The sequence below is a fragment of the Mobula birostris genome, chromosome 20 (assembly GCF_030028105.1).
Source record: "Mobula birostris isolate sMobBir1 chromosome 20, sMobBir1.hap1, whole genome shotgun sequence".
In the NCBI taxonomy this organism is placed as follows: domain Eukaryota; kingdom Metazoa; phylum Chordata; class Chondrichthyes; order Myliobatiformes; family Myliobatidae; genus Mobula; species Mobula birostris.
Window position 1 is genome coordinate 61,584,858 of NC_092389.1, and position 24,295 is coordinate 61,609,152.

Below are 24,295 nucleotides of genomic sequence, written 5' to 3' on the forward strand. Positions count from 1 at the left end.
GTGGTCTTTTGCTGGGGAGAGATGAGAAAATGCGAATGAAGAGAGTGGCCCCTTTTTCTTTTTCTTTGTTTACTTCACTAACCCTACAGTCAAAGTACGAATTCTAAAGCTCAGTTGTTTAATCACATATTGTGTACTGTTTATTAATTGAGATTTCTTACGTTTGGCCGGGCTGGGGGGCTATCAGCCCCTACATTAAGCTGCTAGCCGAAGCGAGAGTTACATAAGGTTAGATGACTGAGCGAATCCCTTCCCACATTCAGAGCAGGTGAATGGCCTCTCCCCAGTGTGAACCTGGTAGTGTGTCATAAGGATAGATAACTGAATGAATCCTTCACCACATTCACAGCAGGTGAATGGCCTCTTCCCAGTGTGAAATCAATGATGCACATTTGGTTGATTTGGCTGAGAGAATTTCTTCCTGCTCTCTTCTGAGCAGGTAATCGGCCTCTACCCGGTGTGAACTCGCTGGTGTCTCTGTAGTTGAGATAATAGAATGTATCCCTCCCCACACTCTAAGCAGGTGAACGGCCTCTCCCCACTGTGAACTGACCAGTGTGCTTGTAGGTGGGATGACTGAGTGAATCCTTTCCCACACTTTGAGCAGGTGAACGGCCTCTCCCCAGTGTGAACTCGCTGATGTACCTTCAGTAGAGATGACTTAATGAATCCCTTCCCACAGACTGAGCAGGTGAATGGCCTCTCCCCTGTGTGAACTCGCTGATGTATCTTCAGTAGAGATGACTTAATGAATCCTTTTCCACAGTCTGAGCAGGTGAACGGCCTCTCCCCAGTGTGAACTGACCAGTGTGCCATTAGAGTGGACGACTGAGTGAATCCTTTCCCACACTCGGAGCAGGTGAACGGCCTCTCCCCAGTGTGAACTGACTGGTGTCTCAGTAGCTGAGATGACAAAGTGAATCCCTTCCCACAGACTGAGCAGGTGAAGGGCCGCTCCCCGGTGTGAACTCGCTGATGTACCTTCAGTTGAGATGGTTGAGTGAATCCCTTCCCACAGACTGAGCAGGTGAATGGCTTCTCCCCAGAGTGAACTGACTGGTGTGTCAGTAGACGAGCTAAACGTGTGAATCCCTTCCCACAGTCTGAGCAGGTGAATGGCCTCTCCTCGATGTGAACTCTCTGATGTGCCTTCAGTTGGGATGACAAAATGAATCCCTTCCCACAGTCTGAGCAGGTGAACGGTCTCTCCCCAGTGTGAACTCGCTGATGTACCTTAACTTGAGCTGACGAAATGAATCCCTTCCCACAGTCTGAGCAGGTGAATGGCCTCTCCCCAGTGTGAACTCGCTGATGTACTTTCAGCTGAGATGACAAAATGAATCCCTTCCCACAGTCTGAGCAGTTGAATGGCCTCTCCCCAGTGTGAACTCGCTGATGTATCTTCAGTAGAGATGACTTAATGAATCCTTTTCCACAGTCTGAGCAGGTGAACGGCCTCTCCCCAGTGTGAACTGACCAGTGTGCCATTAGAGTGGACGACTGAGTGAATCCTTTCCCACACTCGGAGCAGGTGAACGGCCTCTCCCCAGTGTGAACTGACTGGTGTCTCAGTAGCTGAGATGACAAAGTGAATCCCTTCCCACAGACTGAGCAGGTGAACGGCCTCTCCCCAGTGTGAACTCGCTGATGTACCTTCAGTTGAGATGACTGAGTGAATCCCTTCCCACAGACTAAGCAGGTGAACGGCCTCTCCCCAGTGTGAACTCGCTGATGTACCTTCAGTTGAGATGACTGAGTGAATCCCTTCCCACAGACTGAGCAGGTGAATGGCCTCTCCCCAGTGTGAACTCGCTGATGTACCTTCAGTTGGGATGATAAAGTGAATCCCTTCCCACAGTCTGAGCAGGTGAACGGCCTCTCCCCAGTGTGAACTCGCTGATGTACCTTCAGTTTAGATGACCAAGTGAATCCCTTCCCACAGACTGAGCAGGTGAACGGCCGCTCCCCGGTGTGAAATCGCTGGTGAGCCATTAGGTCAGATGACCGAGTGAATCCTTTCCCACAAATTCAGCAGATGACCAGCCTCTGCCCAGTGTGAACTGACTGGTGTGTCCACAGGTGGGAAGACCGACTGAATCCCTTCTCACCCACAGGACAAGGTGAACGGCCTTGTCCCAGTGTGAACTTGCTCATGTATCTTCATGAGATGACCTTGAATCCCCACAGTCTGAAAAGCTGAACAGCCTCTCCCCTGTGTAGACTGACAGGCATGCCAGTCAGTCAGATGATCGAGTGAATCCCTTCCTCCACTTCTTACAGACATGCACAGAGACAGCAAAACTGGCGTGTTGTGTTCGAGATTCCCGGAGATAAATTCCTTGTCATTTTTAACCTGAAAAAAGATATATAAAATCCATCAATAAGTGAAGAACAACATTTCAGATGAGATCACTTCAGTTGTCAAGGTGTGATCTGGCATCTCACTGTTACAGTGAAGTTTAACCCAAGTTGGAGAGAGAAATCATCTTCTAACTGGGCACAATGCTGGTATCTGGAATGACCATCAAATTCTCTGATGCTCTTCCTGTCTCTCAAAAAAAATAAGGCATTTCTGCCATCTCCAATCTGTGGAGTATAAGAAATGCAAGAGAACAAATAAGAAATAAATCAGGATGGCTAAAAGAAGGCATGAGTTTGCCCTCGCAGAAAAGATGAAGAATAATCCTCAGAGATTCTGGAGTTATATTAAGAGCAAAAGGATTCCAAGGTACAAAGTTGGTCCTCTGGAAGACCAGAATGGCAATCCAGATGTGGAACCAGAGCAGATGGGAAGATCTTAAATATTGTTTTCATCTCTATTTACTCAGGAGATGGACACAAGGTCTATGGGAGTGTGGAAAAGCAGCATTAACATCGTGGACTCTGTACAGATTAAAGAAGAGGAGATGTTTGCTATCCTGAGGCAGATTAGGGTGGATAAATCTCCAGGGCATGACAAGGTGCTCCCTCGGACCCAACGGGAGGCAAGTGCAGAATTTGTCGGGGCCCTAGCAGAGATAATTAAATCACACTTAGTGACGGGGGAGTTATCAGAGGATTGTAGGATAGGCAAGTTTATTTTGCTGTTCAACATAGAACTTAGAAATCTACAGCATACTCCAGGCCATTCAGCTGACAATGTTGTGCCAACTTACTCTAGAAACGGCCTGGAATTTCCCTAGCACATCGCCCTCTATTTCTCTGAGCTCCAGGTACCTATCTGAGAGGCTGTTAAAAGACCCTATTGTATCTGCCTCCACCACCGCCGCTGGCAGTGCATTCCATGCACCCACCACTCTCTGTGTAAAAAACTTATCCCTGACATCCCCTCGGTATCTATTTCCAAGCACCTTAAATCTACGCCCCTCGTGTTAGCCATTTCAGCCCTGGGAAAAGTGTCTGGCTATCCACACAATTAATGCCCCTCATCATCTTATACACCTAAAGAAAGCTCTAAGCATAAACAAGGAAACTATACATTGCTTTGAGGATTTGTTGGAAGGATACACAATTATGAGAGTATAGATAGGGTAAATGCAAGCAGGCTTTTTCCACTGATGTTGGGCAGGATGACAACCAGAGGTCATGGGTAAGTGGCTTCCCCAGTTATTGAAGATTTAACGGGACTGCGTGGAAAACCTCTTCACTGAATTGATTATGAGAGTGTGGAATGAGATTCCAGCACAAATGGTGCATGTGAGCTCGATGTCACCATTTAAGGGAAGTTTGGATTGGTACCTGGATGGTTGGGGTATGGAGGGCTGTGGTCCCGGTCGTTGCATTGGACAGCTTAATTGTTTTCAGCACTGTCTAGACGGGACAAACGGCCTGTTTCTGGACTGAACTTCTCCATGCTTCTTTGACAGAGAAGCTGGCCAAACTTGACTGGAAGGGGAAGCTGGCAGGAATGTCGGTGGAGCAACAAAGGCTGGAGTTTCTGGGAGCAGTTCGGGAGCTGCATGGTAGAGACACACCAGTGAAGCACTCCAAAGGCAGCAGGACACAACCATGGCTGAAATAAGAAGCCAAAGCCCCAGCAAGTTAATGGATACTTCTCCTGGTATTAGAGAATGGCGATTTAATTCTAATTTGCTTCAAGACCCGGATTTTGTTAAGTTTATGAAAGAGCAGATTGATGTCTTCTTTTCCACTAATATTACAGAAGAAATCTCCAACGGGACAAGATGGGAGACTTTTAAACCATCTATCCGTGCACAGGTTATTTCTGATTCTGTTGGTTTGTAAAAACGTATTAAGAATGAAACCCTTTTGTTGGTTGATAAAATTTAAGAAATTGATAAGGAATATTCTATTGCTCCTAGTAAGGAGCTTTATAAACAGAGTCAAACTTCAAATGGAACACAGCTTATTGTTAACATCCCTGATTGAAAATCAATTAATGAAAACTAGAAATGAGTTTTATATACACAGTGACAAATCGGGTAAATTATTAGCTCATCAATTGAAAACTGCTTCGGTTAAAGATCAAATCATTAAGATTCACAAACATGATGACACCGTGACAGTTAATCATGATGAGATAAACAAATCTTTTCAGCAATTTTATACCTCCTTATACCATTCCGAATTTCCTCACCATCCCAACACTATGCAGGACTTTTTAAGGAAATTGAATTTTCCGAAATTATCACCCAAAGAATGTTTAACATTAGAAACTCATATTACGGATGAAAAAATAACAGCTGTTATTTCCTCAATGAATTCCGGCAAAGCACCTGGTCCAGATGGTTTTACAGTGGAATTTTTAAAGTTATTTTCATCTATTCTTTCTCCTCTGTTGTCTAGAGTTTTAAAAGAAGCAATCAGATTAGGTAAATTACCGCAATCATCTTATGGAGCTTCTGTTTCTTTAATTCTTAAAAAGAATAAAGATCCTACTGATTGTGCATCATACAGACCGAAATCTCTCCTGAATGTAGATTCTAAGATTTTTTCTGAAGTATTAGCAACTAGGTTAGAGAAGGTATTACCTCAAATTATTTCTGTGGACCTAACTGGATTTATTAAAAACCATTATTCATCTTTTAATATTAGGAGGTTAATGCATATTATTTATACTCCTTCACTTAGTACTCCAGAATGTGTTATTTCATTAGATGCTGAGAAAGCTTTTGACAGAGTTGAATGGCCATATCTATTTATTGTGCTTGAGAAATTTCATTTTAGTCCAATATTTATATCTTGGATTAAATTGATATATCATACCCCTGTAGCTTCCGTTTGTACTAACATTCAAAGATCTCCCTTTTTTTGCTTATCTCGGAGTACTAGGCAGGGATGTACTCTTGGTCCATTATTATTTGATATTGCCCTTGAACCTTAAGCAATTGCTATCTGAGTCTCACCAAACATTTTTGGTATTACACGTGGGAATCAAATACACAAGTTATTATATGCAAACGATTTGTTATTATACATTTAATCCTGAGAATTCCGTTCCTACTATTTTATCTTTGTTGGCTCAGTTTAGTAATTTTTCTGGTTATAAACTGAACCTTAATAAGAGTGAACTATTTCCCCTAAATATGCAGGTTCCAATTCATGGATGTTTGTCATTTAAATTGGATACTGATTTTTTTTACATATTTAGAGGTTAAAATTACAAAAAGGCATAAGGATTTACTTAAGGCTAATTTCTTACCTTTAATTGATCAGAATAAACTTTTGTTTACTAAATGGCCACCAATGTCTCTGTCATTGATCGGTCGGATCAATGCTATTAAGATGGTTATTTTACCTAAATTTTTATATTTATTTCAAGCGGTGCCAATTTTTATTCCGAAATCCTTTTTGATAATGTTAATTCCAAAATTGCTTCATATATATGGCAGAATAAAAATCCTAGGTTAGGTAAAAGATACTTACAGAAATCTAAAAAGGAACAGGGTTTGTCATTGCCGAATTTTAGATTTTACTATTGGGCAATTAATATTCGATATTTAAAATTTGGTTATGGGACTTGGATGTAACTGCAAGTCCACATTGGGTAAATCTTGACTGTTCGTTTCCACGGATGCTGCCCGACCTGCTGAGTTCCTCCAGCATGTTGTGAGTGTTGCTTTGACCCCAGCATCTGCAGAGTATTTTCTGTCAAAAATCTTGAATGTAATTCTTTACAAGGGTTTCCATTGGGTTCTATTTTAGGCACTTTGCTTCCCTTTACTCTTTCTAAATTGTATAAACAAATGGATAACCTAATAGTGAAATATACTTTATGAATATGGTTTCAATTTTGAAAATCTTTTGGGTTGAATCAATTTATTCTTGCAAGTCATAGTATATCTATTTTTTTCTTTCAACCCTCCATTATGGACCAAGCATATCTGGCTTGGAAAACTAAAGGTATAGTACAATATTGTGATCTATTTTTGGATAATTGTTTCATGTCCTTTGAACAATTATCTAACAAATACAGCTTGCCTAGATCCCATTTTTTTAAGAAATTTACAGATTAGAAACTTCTTAAATACTGTTTCTCCTACCTTCCTGAATTTATATTCAATGGATATTTTGGAAAAAAAATTAGATTTAAATCCTTTTCAGAAAGGTGTAATTGCAACTATTTGCAATATAATTATGAAAATACATCCAGACATATCTAATAAAGTTAAGACTGATTGGGAAAGGGAACTTAAGATTACTTTACTGATTGAAAAATGGGAAAAAAATTCTTCAATTAGTTAATTCATCCTCTATATGTGCTGAACATGCATTGATACAGTTTAAAGTAGTGCATAGGGCTCATATGTCTAAGGATAAATTAGCTCATTATGACTCTCATATAAATCCTGTGTGTGATAGATGTCACTCTGAGATAGCTTCTTTAACTCATATGTTTTGGTCATGTCCTCTTTTAAAAAAATACTGGAAAGATATCTTTGATATTATCTCAACTGTTTTGAGTATTGATTTACAACACCACCCTATCACTGCAATTTTTGGTTTACCAATGATAGAACCAAATCTTTTAACCTCTTCAGCTCAGCGGATGGTTGTATTTCTTACATTAATGGCTAGAAGATCCATTTTACTGAATTGGAAAGAGATCAATCCTCCCACCACATTTCATTGGTTCTCTCAAACTATGTTGTGTTTAAACTTAGAAAAAATTAGGAGTGTTATTTATGATCCCTCTATTAAATTCAAAAAGACTTGGAGGCCATTTATTCAACACTTCCATATGATGTAATCTGACCTTTTCCAATCCTGTTCTCTCTCTTTTTAATGCATGTTGAGAGGAGCGGAGTCAACGACATTAATGGTTCTTTTTTTTTAATGTTTCACAACAGCCCAGGTCTTTTTTTTAGTTTAGTTGGTTAACACTGTTTAGGTTAGTTTTTTTTTGGGAGAGAATATATTTTTCTTTCCTTTTTCACGATATATTTTTTAAAACTTTTTTTTTGTATATTATATTATATTTGTATCCTGTATAATTGGGAAGTTTAATACCCATGTGTCAACTGGGTGTATATTTAAATATGTTTAGCACAACAATGTGATCCCAATAACTTTGTATCAATACTATGTTATGTTTATTATTATGAAACCAATGAAAAGATTGAGAAAGAAAGAAACAGAAGCCAAAGCCAACATAAATGCCAAAGAGAGGGCAAATAATAGAGCAAAAAATACTGGGAAGCTTTTAAAATCCAACAGAAAGTCAGATGAGCTCAGGGCATGGAATTATGAAATTGTAGTCATTAATGAGTCTTGGTTGCACCCAACAGCCTGAGGCATTTGGAGGAACAACATATTCAGGGCCTTCATATCGCTCGAAAACCAAGGTTCCCTGCACCAGTTACCATTCAACTTTTATTTTTGGAAGGCACAGACAAACTCTACACACACAAAATGTCACTTCCGAAGGCCTCCCACTTACCAAGTACTCCTTTGCCAGAAAACAGCCTGTCCCAATCCACACTTGTCAGATCCTTTCTGACACCATCAAAATTGACCTTTCTCCAATTTAGAATCTCAAACCGTGGTCCAGGCCGCTCTTTTTCTATACTTACTTAGAATCTCATGGCATTATGATCACTAGCTACAAAGTGTTCCCATACACTAATTTCCGTCACTAGCCCTGGACCATTTCCTAATAGCTTATTGCACACTTCTACGTCAGAAATTCTACATACTGATTAAGGGCACATTTGACAAACTCTACCCCATCTAGTCCTTTTACAGTATAGGAGTCCTCGTCAATATATGGAAATTTAAAATCACTTACCATCTCAACTTTTGTTTCTTGTCATAGTCTGCGATCTCTCTACAAATTTGTTCCTCTAAATCCCTCAGACTGCTGGGTGCAACCAACTCCCAGTAATGGCTACAATATCATAATTACCTGATCCGTACATACGTGGTGTGCGGTGAAAAAGGCACAACGGTGCCTCTTTCACCTCAGATGGTTGAAGAGGTTTGGTATGGTTCCCCAAATCCCAAGAACTTTCTACAGGGGCACACTTGAGAGCATGCTGAGGGTCTGCATCACTGCCTGGTACGGGAACTGTACTTCCCTCAGTCGCAGGACTCTGCAGAGAGAGGTGCGGACAGCCCAGCCCATCTGTAGATGTGAACCTCCCACTGTCCAGGATATTTACATTATTGTGTCAAAAGGACCTGTAGGATCATTGGGGAGCGGAGTCACCCGAACCACAGGATGTGTCAGCTGCTACCATCCGGGAGACGGGACCGCAGCATAACAGCCGGGACCATCGGCTCCCATTCCCCCAGCAGCCGGAAGCTCCCCGGGGCCCGGGTACGGATCGTGGGGCTGAGAGAGAGGGACTGTCCCGGGACTGCGGGCCATGGTGCCCGGACTCAGTCGGTGCCGAAACCCCCCGCCCGGCCGGCGATCCGCTCTCACCTGGTGCCGGTCGTCCCCAGGCCGTTTGTGCACTGCGCGCATGCGCGATATCTGGTTACGTCACAATCCTGACGCCTGCGCCTGCGCATTTAATCGGTGCTGCCGTGAAGGGAGTTCTTTCTGAGGCGCCGCTTTCGGGGTAATCACGGTGCCTTTAGGTTTCTGCAAGCACCGGTTCCGTGTCCGTGTCTCACTGTGTTTTGGGTGTAGAAAACTCAGCAGCTGTTTTAACGCAGAAAGCAGCTTCTGTAAATAATATACTCGATATCAACAGGCATTTCGTCTGTCAAGAGCCGAAGTACAATCCTCTTAGAAATGCAGATATAAAACACAAGAGATTCTGCAGTTGGTTGGAAATGTAGACACACACACACACACACACACACATATTCTTTGTTGAGTATTTTGTTGGCAATCTCAATGCTAATGCAAACAGCTTTTCTAATTGTTTTGCAAATTTTCCTTGTATTGTGATGTGGCTCTGCTGAAAAGAACTGTGAAATACTTGAACAGCCTTCCCTGCGGTTAGCCTCCCTAATATGTTGTGGTCCCTAAAAGAAATAAAAGCATAAGGTGTATCCTTATTGTATTTTCTTATGTAATACTTTGTTTCGTGATTTTGTCTAATCCGTAAACCAGTCTGTAATATGGAAACTGGGTATATGCAGAAAATGTGACATGAAAATACAGTATGTACTTATATATTTTCATGGAGTCGTTTTTTAATTCTATCACAACATTAAGCACGTCTACAGGGAGTTTGGCCTCATCACGCAGGACATCAATAGAGTAGCTCCTTAGCAGCTAGCCAGCTAGTTTAAATAACGTTAGCTATGCTAATGATCGAATGACACCTGTTAAACTCACCTCAACATGTCTTTTACAGTCATTTAACCCACCATGGGCAATAGAAAAGTCACTGTTGCAGACAGTGCAATGAGCAACACTGTCATTATTTTCGACCCCTATTACGCAGGGGTACACTTTAGTGTAGTCTGGGGTGAAGTGGGCTTTATATTTTCTTTTTTTTTGAAAAACTTTGCTACGGCGGTGCAGGACACGAAACTGAACTGATGGAGAGACAGAGGTCGACTGTAAAGCCCGCCCACACAGAAAACTGATAGGTCTACTTAGCACAAAGAGAGACCAATCAGGATGCTCGCTCTTGCTCCCGCTCTCGATCTCGCTCCCGTTCTCGCTCTCGTTCCCGCTCCCGCTCCCGCTCTCGATCTCCCTCTCATTTCCGGGATATTGTACATAATTTGCGGGCGTCAGGGAGCTGCTATTAATATGCTGGAGACTCCCGGAACTTCGGGGAGAGGTGGGATGTCTGGGAGCCCCACAACCCTGACTGATGCGGGCAACTCGTTGGTTTCTAACTCTGCTCCATCGAAGATTCACTCGCTAGTCTGCTGTCAGACTTTAGAGGCGCATTGCAATAACCCAGCTGTCTGAGGCACAGTCCTTCGAAACATACAAACTTTGCAGAAACATAGAAAATAGGTGCAGGAGTAGGCCATTCGGCCCTTCGAGCCTGCACCGCCATTCAGTATGATCATGGCTGATCATCCAGGCAAACAACTTACGTCACCTCCAACGGGATCCACCACTAAGCACATCTTCCCATTTCCCCCCTCTCTGCTTTCCGCAGGGATCGTTCCCTACGTGACTCCCTTATCCATTCATCCCCCCCATCCCTCCCCACCGATCTCCCTCCTGGCACTTATCCGTGTAAGCGGAACAAGTGCTGCACATGCCCTTACACTTCCTCCCTCACCACCATTCAGGGCCTCAGACAGTCCTTCCAGGTGAGGCGACACTTCACCTGTGAGTCGGCTGGAGTGATATACTGTGTCCGGTCTCCCGATGTGGCCTTCTATACATTGGCGAGACCCGACACAGACTGGGAGATCGTTTTGCTGAACACCGACGCTCTGTCCGCCAGAGAAAGCAGGATCTCCCAGTGGCCACACATTTTAATTCCACGTCCCATTCCCATTCTGACATGTCTATCCACGGCCTCCTCTACTGTAAAGATGCAGCCATACTCAGGTTGGAAGAACAACATCTTATATGCCGTCCGGGTAGCCTCCAACCTGATGGCATGAACATCGACTTCTCAAACTTCCGCTCATGCCCCACCTCCCCTTCGTACCCCATCCGTTATTTATTTATATACGCACATTCTTTATCTCTCTCTCCTTTTTCTCCCTCTGTACCTCTCACTACACTCCTTGCTCATCCTCTGGGCTCCTCCCCCCCCGCTTTTCTTTTCCCCTTGGCCTCCTGTCCTATGATCCTCTCATAAGCCTTTTGCCAATCACCTGTCCAGCTCTTGGCTCCATCCCTCCCCCTCCTGTCTTCCCCTATCATTTTGGATCTCGCCCTCCCCCTCCCACTTTCAAATGTCTTACTAGCTCTTCTTTCAGTTAGTCCTGACAAAAGGTCTCGGCCCGAAACGTCGACTATACCACTTCCTAGAGATGCTGCCTAGCCTGCTGCGCTCACCGGCAACTTTGATGTGTATTGCTGACATGAATAGTTATGACAAGGGGGTGGGGGTGTCTAAATTTTCTTGATTTTGACAAACTTAATAATACTTTTTAAATTATTTGGATTAAACAATTTTTACGTAACCCTACTTCTGTATGGAATTGTATTCCTTCTTTTGTCTTTTCCCAGGTTGGTGGATTGATTTTTTTTTTCTTTTATGTAATTACAAAATAGACAAAGTTCCTCTCCGTTTATCTCAGTTTCATGAACAGATGCTTTTATCCTGCTCTTCGATTTACAAACACAATTTTTCTCCTTATAGTTATTTTAACTGGAATAAGCACAACATAATTTCTAAGAATAAATCTTTGTTTTATAAAGGTTGGTTTGATAATAATATTTTGTTAGTTAAATGGTTATTTAATTCAAGCGGTACTTTATTGAGTTAGACTAAGTTTTTATCCACCTTTGAAATTCCTGTGACTCCAAAAGAATTTGCTGTTGTTATGGATGCAGTTTGTTTAGAAATACATCATATTCGGTAGTTGAGTTACCGAGCTTGGATCCATCCAGTACAGCTGCAGGAAAGATTTGTTTTCTTCTGTCATTTATTTAAAATAGAGGTATTGGAAGATTTTTTTCAAAAAGACATTACTTCTATTCCTACGGCTGTTAGTTTTTGGAATAGTCGCTTGGGGAATCTGAGGCAGAGGAGTATTTGGGGCTCAATTAATGTTTTTATTTTGGAATAAAATTAAAGAAATGTCATTTAAAATTATACATAGATATTATCCAACCAATGTTTATTTGACAAGGTTTAATTCTGATATTGAAACTAGCTGTACTTTTTGTGGTTTATATCCAGGGGATTTATTTCATCTGTTTTGGGATTGTATGTTAAAATATTTTGGGTTGATATTTGTCAATTTATAGATCAATACTGTATATTAATGTAGATCTTACTTTTTTGTTTTGAAAATGTTTTATTTGGGTTGACTAATAATACCAAATCTCAGAGGGATCATTTCTTTATCATAAATCTTTTGTTAATTTACAGGAAATTTTATATCCATAAATGCAAATACGGCAATAAGAAACCTTCATTTATATGTTTACATCAGACTGCAAACTATACATTAATACTCTGAAAACTTCCCATAACCAGAAAGCTGGAAAGACTGTACGAATTTGTCAACGTTTCAGGTTATTTCTGTAAATGTTTTTGTTTTGTGACTCCCTTTAGGCAAAGGTCCACCTGTCCAACAGTATTGAGAGTGGATTTTGTTTTTATTTGTATATTTAAAGTTAATAGTTATATATTTGTTGCTGCTTATGTGTGATTCCCTGGCTTCGTTAGCAGATGTTCAGTGTTTCTGTTTCTGTTTAAACTAATGCGCATGCCTGAGCCCCGCAGCCAATCCCGAATATCGCGCATGCGCTCAGTAGACGAGAGGTTTTGGGATCGGACGTCGGGAGGAGCGGGGTCGCGGGTGGGTACTTAAACACCGGGGTCTGAACCGCGATTGAAGGAAAATTGCTGTGAGCTCCGTCCACACTGGCCCTGCACCCCAGCACAGTCCCAGTCCTTTCCCTCTCTCAGCCCCACGATTTACCCAAGCCACGGGGAGCTGCCGGCTGATGAGAGCTGACGGCGCCGGGGGCTTCTGTATAAGGAGGCAGCCAGGGGTTGTCCCCGTAGAGTTTGTCCCAAACACTGCCGACCTCCAGCTATGTAAATCCGAGGATCAGTAATTCGGAACAAAAATATAGTGTCCAGTTACTCTCGGATGAAGAGTCTACCTTCCAGTCAGTGAAAATGTTAACGAGTGCTATATGGCAAAAAGAAATCCGCCCGTCAGCTTTAGTTCTCTCTGGGTAAATAGCGATATGAAACACCTCTGTCTTCGATGACAAGTGACTTGTAGCTTTCACATCATACCTGACCATGTTAAGATTGTAAACCTGGTGCCCCCCGAGGTAAATAGTTTGGGAGTTATATTTGCACATATGTATACTCATCACACTGCTAACTTTTGAATATTCTTGTTTAAGTTACCACATTAAATAGATACTAAGAATGATAGTGGTTTTTAACATCAAAACCAGACTCCAGGTTTGGTCTATTGCTGCTGGTTCATTTTAAACCGTCATGGGTACATGACAGAGTTCACACTGGGGAGAAACCATTCAGCTACTCTGAATATGGGAAGGGATTCTCTAAGTCGTCTCAACTGAAGTTGCATCAGCAAGTTCACACTGGGGGGAAACCATTCTCATGCTCTGAATGTGGGAAGCGGTTCACTGATTCATACTCCCTTGTGAAGCACTGCCAAATTCACACTGCGGAGAGGCTGTTCACTTGCTCTGAATGTGGAAAGGGATTTGCTGGGTCATCTTGACTGATTGAACGTCAACGAGTTCACACTGGGGAGAAAATGTTCAGCTGCTTTGAATGTGAGAAAGGATTCACTGACTCATCCTACCCTGTGAGACAGGGTAGTGGAAAGCTCCTCTTGCGGGATGTGGGAAGGCAGGGGACACTCCTGTGTCCCTGATAACTACACCTGTGAGAAGGGCATCCAGCTTCACCTCCGAACAATCAATATTGAGCTGGCTGAACTCCAGATCATTCGGGAGGCTGGAGGGTGATAGATAGAACAAAATAGAGAGGTAGTTGCACCCAAGGTGCACGGCACAGGGAACTGGGTGACAGGAAGGGGAAAGGGATGGGGAGGGACGGAGAGTGCAGTGTAACCCTGTGTCCGTTCCCCTGAACAACACATATATCACTTTAGATACTATTGGGGACGGTGGGAGGACCAAGTGAAGGAAACACACAGCAGCAGGGACTCTGGCACTTAGTCTGGCTCTGAGACTGAGAAGGGAAGGGTGGAGAAGAGGCGAGCTGTGGTCGTAGGTGATTCATTGGTTAAGGGAACTTACTGGATGCAGAGAATGAGATTCCAGGGCGGTATGTTGTCTCCTGTGTGCTCCGGTCTGGAACATCTCGGGTCGAGTGCACAGCGTTGCTCAGGAGGGTGAACAGTGAAGGTCGTGGTCCATGTGGGTACCAATGATATGGGCTGGTAGAAGAACGAGGTTCTGCAACGGGAGTTCGGGGAGTGAGGTGCTGAGTTATAGGGCAGCTCATCCAGGGCTGTGCCCAAATAATAGCTACCATTAAAAGAAAATTAAAGAGACTGAAACATGGAAAATAGAGAAAGAGGTATATGTTGGGAGAATTTGAAAAAGATAGCATGCTTAAGCATCAATTCCAGACAGCTGTAGAAGAACACCGCAACGAAAAAGTAACAACACAAATTTGGGACAGATGAACAGTGGCATGCAAAAGTTTGGGCACCCCTGGTCAAAATTCCTGTTACTGTGAATAGTTAAGTGAGTCGAAGATGAACTGATCTCCAAAAGTCATAAAGTTAAAGATGAAACTTTCTTTTCGACATTTTAAACAAGATTCGTGCAATATTTTTGTTTTGTACAATTTTAGAGTGGAAAAAATGACAGGAGCACCATGCTAAAGTTTGGACACCCCAAGAGATTTGAGCTCTCAGATAACTTTTACCAAGGTCTCAGACCTTAATTAGCTTGTTAGGGCTATGGCTTGTTCACAATCATGGTTAGGAAAGGCCAGGTGATGCAAATTTCAAAGCTTTATAAATACACTGAGTCCTCAAACCTTGTCCCAGTAATCAGCAGCCATGGGCTCCTCTAAGCAGCTGCCTAGCATTCTGAAGATTAAAATAAATGTTGCCCACAAAGCAGGAGAAGGCTATAAGAAGATAGCAAAGCGTTTTCAGGTAGCCGTTTCCTCAGTTCGTAATGTAATTAAGAAATGGCAGTTAACAGGAACAGTGGAGGTCAAGCTGAAGTCTGGAAGACCAAGAAAACTTTCTGAGAGAACTGCTCGTAGTATTGCAAGAGCACCACTACACACACTAACCAGAAGCCATGGATGACCGCGGAGGTGCGTGCGCTGCTGAGGACCCGTGACTCCGCCTTCAGAGCAGGCGACAAGGCAGCCCTAACAACGGCGAGGGCCAGACTCTCCCTGACCATCAGAGAGGCAAAGCGTGCACATGTTCAGTGAATCCACAGCCACTTCCAGGACAGTGGCGACACGCGACGCATGTGGAAGGGCATTCAGGACATCACCAACTACAGGACAACATCACCTGACTGTGCGGGTGATGCCTCCCTCCCAGATACGCTGAACAACTTGCACGCTCAGTTTGAGGTGGAAAATGATGTGGCGGCGAGGAAAACCACCCCTCCTCCAAATGTCCAGGTGTTGTGTCTTACCGTGGCCATTGCGAGGAGAACTCTGTGCAGGGTCAACCCTTGGAAGGCTGCTGGACAGACAATATTCCAGCAAGAACGACGAGACAGCATACAGAGAGGAGTTGCTCACCACATTCTACAGAGGTTGTATTGAGAGCATCCTGAGCAGCTGCATCACCGCCTGGTTCAGAAATTGCATCGTCTCGGATCGCAAGACCCTGCAGCGGATAGTGAGGTCAGCTGAGAAGATCATCGGGGTCTCTCTTCCCTCCATTACAGACATTTACACCACACGCTGCATCCGTAAAGCAAACCGCATTATGAAGGACCCCTCACACCCCTCAGACAAACTCTTCTCCCTCCGGCCATCTGGCAAAAGGCACTGAAGCATTCGGGCTTTCACGACCAGACTATGTAACAGTTTCTTCCTCCAAGTCATCAGACTCATCAATACCCAGAGTCTAGACTGACACCAGCCTACGCCGTCTACTGTGCCTATTGTCTTGTTTATTCTTTACTTTACTTTATTGTCGCAAAACAATTGATACTAGAGCGTACGATCATCACAGCAATATTTGACTCTGCGCTTCACGCTCCCTGGAGTACAAGTCTATAGTAAATAGTAAACATTTAAATTATAAATCATAAGTAGAAAATAGAGAAGGGAAAGTCAGATAGTGCAAAAAAACCGAGAGGCAGGTCCGGATATTTGGAGGGTACGGCCCAGATCCAGGTCAGGATCCGTTCAGCAGTCTTATCACAGTTGGAAAGATGCTGTTCCCAAATCTGGCCGTACGAGTCTTCAAGCTCCTGAGTCTTCTCCCGGAGGGAAGAGGGACAAAAAGTGTGTTGGCTGGGTGGGTCGTGTCCTTGATTATCCTGGCAGCACTGCTCCGACAGCGTGCGGTGTAAAGTGAGTCCAAGGACGGAAGATTGGTTTGTGTGATGTGCTGAGCCATGTTCACGATCTTCTGTGCCTTCTTTCGGTCTTGCACAGGACAACTTCCATATCAGGTTGTGATGCACCCTAGAAGAATGCTTTCTATGGTGCATCTATAAAAATTAGTGAGGGTTTTAGGGGACAGGCCAAATTTCTTCAGCTTTCTGAGGAAGTAAAGGCACTGATGGGCCTTCTTGGCAGTGGACTCTGCTTGTTTGGACCAAGTCAGGTTATTTGTGATATTGACCCCGAGGAACTTAAAGCTTTTGACCTGTTCCACTTGCGCACCACCGCTGTAAATGGGGTCGTGCGGTCCACTACTCCTTCTGAAGTCAACAACCATTCCTTCATCTTGCTGACGTTGAGGGATAGGTTATTGTCTTCACACCATGCCACCAGGTTCTTAATTTCCTCTCTGTACTCAAACTCATCATTATCCGAGATACGGCCTACAATTGTTGTGTCATCAGCGAATTTATATATTGAGTTCGATGGAAACTTGGCTACACAATCATGGGTGTACAGTGAGTACAGCAGGGGGCTGAGTATACAGCCTTGTGGGGCACCGGTTGCCAGAGTGATTGTAGAGGAGAGCTTGTCCCGTATTTTTATAGCCTGGGTCCTGTCTGTGAGGAAGTTGAAGATCCAGCTGCAGATCTGAGTGCTAAGGCCCAGGTTCCGGAGCTTAGGAATCAGTTTATTTGAAATGATGGCATTAAAAGCAGAGCGGTAGTCAATGAAAAGGAGCCTTACATATGGGTCTTTATTCTCCAGGTGTTCTAAGGAGGAATGTAGGGCCAGAGAGATGGCATCTGCCGTTGACCTGTTGCTCCAGTAGGCGAATTGCAAAGCGTTGAGGCTGACCGGTAGGCTGTGGTTGATGTGTGCCATTACCAATCGCTCGAAGCACTTCATAGCAATTGATGTCAGAGCCACAGGTCGATAGTCATTCAGGCATGCCAGCTTGCTCTTCCTCAGCACCGGGATTATCATTGCCTTCTTAAAACACGAGGTGCAGTGTTCTGGTGCAGTGTGTTGAAACTCTGACTAAACACCAAGTTAAACCGGAGCCAATGAAGACAGAGTCGTAGTAAGGTTAACCATTTCCTGTTCACTCTTCCACATTAACATCGTATGGTGAAAACTGTTGATAAACAAATACAAACATATACAGCGTCTGTTTCATTCTGGAGACCACCCGCGCTCTCTTCTTTTAGCGAGAGTCTCCAGCCGCCCCGAGTAGGGAGCGAAGCGGGGGTCCCGTCAAACCGCCGCCGGGACCGAGCCCACCCCGCGTTTGAAATTGAAAAGCCGACACAGAAACCGCGTTAATATTTTTACTTCAAATACTTTGTTATGAACTTACGGCGTTGCTTCTATAATGTTTCTTTGTGGGTGGACACGGAGCTCCTCACGATCGCGCTGCACGCATGGCACCACCTTCTCACCTTCTCCGAACCGGAAGTTACGCACCAGACGCGGCGAAACCGGGGGTGACGTCATCACATGCCGCGCTATACCACAGACAATGAATTTAACTTTGTTAAACTGTAGCATATTTATCAACCTTTAACTTTAACTAGAAAATGGTTACAAACAAATCACTTAAAGCGTAGACCCAAAAACGTCAAATAAATTCCTTAAGGGCTACAGAAAACCACTATATAAAGATGATGAAATTCATAGGTTAAAGGCATGTGGATGGATGATAAGCTTATATGGAAGCCCCATATCAGTAAAATAATTGATATATATAAAGCATCAATAAATATTCTCATGTGTCTATGTGGGTATTCTGGGGTGCAACACGATTTTTTTGGGATCATTTCTATTTGTTTAAATCGATCTGTTCTTGATTATGGCTGTGTGGCTGATGGTGCAGCTTCATCGTCACTGCAGAATGTTTGGATTTGATACGAGCACAGGTTTTAAGATTGTGTTGTGGTACAGTCAGGTCGTCCCCTGTTTCGGCTTTACTCGTTGAAATGCAACAACTTCCTTTACAATTGCTGAGATTACTGTTGATGTTAACATACTGAATTAACCTGAGGGACGGGGGGCAAAGAAAAGATCTTCCTGTTGAAGTTGTGTTAGAGGACTGTTGGGAACATCACGGGAAGAGTGAATTTAGGTTTAGGTGGCTGGATTCTATTACGCTGGGATGATGGGACTGTTGGATATGCCCCACTGTCACGGTCTCAGAAACACACACTTTTCTGCCTTTGACTAGTTGATTTTAAGTCACACAGTTTAATAAACTCTAAGGAATCTGTTACATCGGCCAGTCTGTTGGTTCATCAGTATATTTCGTAAAGTCGTTATAATATGATTTCCGTTGTTGCTGAAAAATCAAAAGATAATTTAACTGGGATGTTGTTGAGGTTGCTTTTGCGCCTGAATTACAGTTAACGATAAAAAAAAACAAAGTACCATCCATTTATCAGTATATACAGTAGAATTTGTGTCCATCACTTTAGTCTTACAGTGGCTGTAAGAAATTTCTCCATGTGAAGCTGTAATTTGCTCAGATCCCCTTTTGAGTGTTGATGAGTTTTACAACAGATTATTCTGGCGGTGGGTCAGAGTTGCCGACCGTTTGCGGTTGGAAACCCATCAGAATTGTTTGCCATCATCTCAGGCTTCCATAATTTTCCCATGTAAAGTTGTAATTTGTTGAGATTTCTTTTCGGTTTTCATGAGTCTTGAATCAGGTTATTCTAGCAACTGGCCAGATGTACTGCTGGGAACACATCAAACATTGCTTTATATTCAAAGTACTGGTTTCTGTTTTCTTCTTACGGGTCTCTGTACACAGAGGTGCAGAGGGAAATGACTGGTTGACTGTTTAGTCAGAAAAGCTGTTAGAAGTTCAACTGGGGAGGAAGACCTGCCACCGAGCAAACCAGATGTTGAGGTGTTTGTCGGATTAAAGTGAAAGTTAAAGACCTTCCACTTAGCAAACCAGAAGCCGAGGTGTCTGTCGGGTTAAAGTGAAAGGCTGATGGCGAGACTGGGGGGATAATGGGCACAAGGGGAGAGAATCTTACAGAATACATGAAATTTGCTGGGTTTATGAGAGAAGGTAAAACAAGTGTGGAAGGAATTATGTTGACACGAATTATAATTGGCCATAATATGCTTAATTACTCCTAGTGTCCTTTTGGAAATCATCATTCTAGACTTTGTAGGTTTTGTCATGAAACAGTTAAAAGCAGTATTCCAGGGTAAAGCATATCATGTATAAAGAAATCAGATGCAGGCTTCATTGCGATCTTCGGGTGTTGATTTCATTTAAAAGTTTTGTTATTAAATTATGGGTTTGACTTTATTGTAATTCATGGTATTGCGTTTCATAACGTACAATCTACAGGGCTTCTTGGGGTAATTTAGCTTTCATTAGAAAAAAAAACAGTGAGTGTTTTATTTTCCAATTCTCTACACTACACTGCAGTGCAGCTGGTGGCGGGAATGCGCCTTAAAGTTGCAGTGTCAACCGTCGTTTATCCAAAGACTGCGTTAATTGTTCATGTTAGCCGATCGTTCAAGGCGAAGGAGGAGACTGGTGTATTTGACATTGGATTAGTGTAGACTCCAGACGTCTTGTGTGAACGTCGGTCTGTGAGATTGGTGCAGTGGAATGGGAATAGATGGACATATCCACAGAACAATGGGTATGCCGCATTCCGGTGTTGTACTTTGACCGGCATCTGACCGGTCCAATGAGGTGCTGAGTCTCCAGGACGGTGTCTTGCCTCTCCGCGCGCGCGCGCGCACACACACACACACACACACACACACACACACACACACACACACAATGCTAATGTCCCGGAGCTGCCGGTCGATGGGGCAATCCGCCCGGGAATAACACCTGGGTGACCAGACGGTGAATGTGAGGAGGTGAAGGCCGGACTGGAGACACAGCGGCCGTCTCTGGCTTGCGCTCAGGACGCGGCTTTATTAATCAACTGAAGCACCGAGGTGACCGGATATACAACCGCGCTGATCATCTGCTCCCTGAATTTCACCTGAGTCACCGCGTAAATAAATGTGTTCGTGCAGCAGCTTAAATCCTTCAGTAAAGCCCCGACGAGGTAAAAGATCCATTGAGAATCATTGAAATCGAAACCTTTTCCTGAGACCTGATAATATATGACATTTACAACGTATGTCATCCACAGGAGGATGAAGTTGCCGGAGAGGGTGAAGAGTAAAACCATAGATCTCCTCCTGCTCTCCATCTCCGGATCACTGCGGTTCTCCCCCTTGCTCTGACCCTTCAGCCCCTCACGGTCCCGACTGGCCACTAAAATGTGCCTGACTGTCAGAGCGTTGAGCAGCAGGATCCCAGCGAAAGGCAGGAACGCAGTCATATCGACGCAGTCATATCCTGCCCACCCGGGGTCAGTGAAAACAGTGTCCTTAAGTTCACAGAACCACAGTACGTTGTCGACTATCACCGTGGTTTTCCACATGAAGTACCGGGGAATGTTTTTTTCAGCGAGAGCAGTACGGCGGTTGTTGTTAAACAACAGCAGCAGTTTCCCCGGTGCAATAAACGTAAACATGAGCAATTCTGCAGATGCTGGAAATTCAAGCAACACACATCAAAGTTGCTGGTGAACGCAACAGGCCAGGCAGCATCTCTAGGAAGAGGTACAGTCGACGTTTCGGGCAGAGACCCTTCGTGCAGAGACGAAGGGTCTCGGACCGAAACGTCGACTCTACCTCTTCCTAGAAATGCTGCCTGGCCTGTTGCGTTCACCAGCAACTTTGATGTGTGTTCGCAGTGCAATATTTTGTTTTCAGCTTCTGGCAGCAAATGGCGACAGACCGGTCAAAGGTAACAGAGACGGTGAACCAGACAGAACAGTCTGTGGCTGTGTATCTCAGTACATCAATAACACTGCACACAGGGGTGATGCTCAGAAAACTCCACGGGAAGTAATATCAATTGATTCGATACAAAATGCCCTGGATGACAACAGTCAGTAGATCGGCCGCTGCCATGGCCACCAGGTAGCGAGTGGTGCAGGTAGAGAGGCCGCACTTTTCCCAGGACAGGATCACAATCGCCACTAAATTCACTGTAGAACGAGGGACAGAGAGGAAGAGACAGACAGACAGACACTGCCTGAACAACAATGATCGGTGCTGATCCCGATTCCCGTCTCTGATGGGGCCGGTTTCACTGATTTGACCGTGGCTGACCAGGCCTCGGGAAACTCAGCATCTGATGGGGGTGAGAAAGGATACAGAGGGGAGCAACACACAAAATACTGGCGGAACTCAGCAGGTCAGGCAGGTTTGGGCCGAGACCCTTCTGGAGGCTGAAGCAGTACCCCACAGAGGGAAAGCAGGAGAACTGAGTGACCAGAGACCGGGTAACTCTGTTCATGAATTAATTCTGCAGAGCAGCTCAATCCGATAACACACGGCAGCTGCTCAGCGGACTCCGGCTCAGGTGATCAGATCCAATTATTGACCAATAGGCAGTGGGATCCGATTGTGACAGACTTCTCAGGAAGACGTGAAAGACAGGACCAGGGATTCTCTCTGATCAACAACTCAGAAAATGTCAGCTTCACAATGTAAACCCCTCCATGTCACGCCGTCCCGGAAAGCTGCCTGTGCCCTGCACTGGCACAATTCTGGGCAAAGTCCCATTGAAATTTCCCAGTCCCACCTTCCGGGAGAGCTGCCTGCCCCCAGCACTGGGACAAACCTGAACAAAGTGTCATTAAAGGCAAGAACAGCGTTCCAGTCGATCCCGTGAGTTGGAGAGAGAAAGGATTCGTTCCACTTGTCAATAAATATGAAAAATCAGAATAATGAATTGACAGGATCGATATTTCTGACGGATATTTTTTAGAGATATAATGAAGGCATGGGACATCGCACACACAGGGAGAGTCCAGTATAAGTTATTGCTATTTGTGGCCGATATCAATTCATTCGACTTAAATGCAACGTGTCTTAAATCAAATAAGGAAAATATGGAGACCGCTTTACCTATGGATAAATCAGCGTATTTAGACGTCATTTGCTTGCCCACATTAGACACTCTGAGCCTTGTAAAATTTGCAAAATAATGAAAGAAAAGACTGCAGTGAGCAATGTATGAAAGTAACACACCTTCAGGAAATAGCACAAAATATCAACGGAGAGAGGGGAAATGCATCGGTATGTTAGTGACAGAAATACGAGTACTTTGTGTTAAACAGTGCAGTTTTATGGAAGAAAATAGTATTGAATGTATCTATCTTTACAGATAGCTTTGTGAAACAGACTCCTTACACTAATCACAGATGACCCCACTACCCCAATATCAGTTTAGACGTGGAGATGACCTCAGAGATACATAACTAATCTAATCGTTTACGACGTTGTTTTTCATCGAGAATGACCAGTATTGTGGCTCCAAACCAACCTGACAGCAAAAAGGAGGTGTGACCATTCGCCTTACGAGAAAAGATAGGTGGCAGATACATGGATGGGAGGTGTATGGAGGGATTTGGTCCGTGTGCAGGTCAGTGGGACTAGGCCGAAAATAGTTCGGCACAACCAAGAAGGGCCAAAAGGCCTGTTTCTGTGCTGTAGTTTCTATGATTCTATGGTAAAAGATTACTGAATTGAAAAATCTAACTAAAAGCCCTTCCGTAAGTTTAGAATCTTAATGCGCTTCGCCTATCGTAACTATTGATAATCATTTGAGAGTGATGGTCCACGTTATAAAAGTATTGAGATTAGGATTATTTTATATGAAACACGCCAATCCTGTGCCATCGAGAAAGAATGTACAACGTTCTCGTTTGAAGGTGTGAGGTAAACAAAATTAAACATAATTGTTATTTTGTGATTCCACGGGGGGGGGGGGGGAGCGATTTCAATTTCACGAAATGCAATTAATTTAATTGAAAACAAAACCTGAAGTGTTTGTTCAGTGGACCGTCAGTGATGTGACTAACCACGTGGTATGACTATTTGTCAGAGGGTACTTTCTTCTCCTGAATAAGAGTTTGCAAAGCAATCAACAGTAGATGTCGACAGTTGGACTATTTTCAACTGATCACCAGTCGACACAGAAAATGGGCTATCCAGCAATTTACCACATCGCGAGTATTTATTATCCTGTACTAGCAGCGATTGGTATCCCTGGTAAGTAACTGGAATTGGCTACAACTGTATGGGTGTGTTTTATAATTGTAGCATTTGTTACAGATGGTGCGTCATCTGATGAGTGTTTTAGCCTGTTCAGGTTTAAGTGTATATTTTATTTTATGCTTTCATTTTTCTGGTTTTTATTACTCGTTTCTTATGTCCGGTCATTTTGTCAATATTGAAAATTGATTGAGTGTTAAAATAGATACTGTTCCAGCACTTTACCTTATTCGAGCTTTTGGCTTCACCAGCACGTATCGTTCTAAATCTGATTCTGCATCAACATAGAAACTCAAACGTTTACTAAAATAGAAACAAAATCTTTAGCATCGTTGCAGTTCTCTCTGGGAGCTTCCCGGTTTTTCGACGACATAGTTGTTTTTTTATTAGTTTCCGTCTTAATGCAACAAAATATTTTTTCCCTGTTTATTTGTCTTTGAAATTTGCCAGAATAAGATGCAAAACTTTTCCCGTTTACTGTGTTCTGCTTCCTTAGGCGGGTTTTAATTTAGGATAAA

At 43.5% G+C, this 24,295-nt stretch overlaps 1 protein-coding gene across 1 annotated transcript in view; it reads right to left on the reverse strand.

The window, feature by feature from the left end:
- The window catches only part of LOC140185028 (uncharacterized), a 346,977-nt gene that overhangs the window by 17,646 nt on the left and 305,036 nt on the right, over window positions 1-24,295 (reverse strand). Inside the window, exon 3 of the mRNA XM_072238253.1 lies at window positions 550-2,026. Within this exon, the coding sequence (XP_072094354.1) occupies window positions 550-2,026 (1,477 nt within the window). The remainder of the gene's footprint in view (window positions 1-549; window positions 2,027-24,295) is intronic.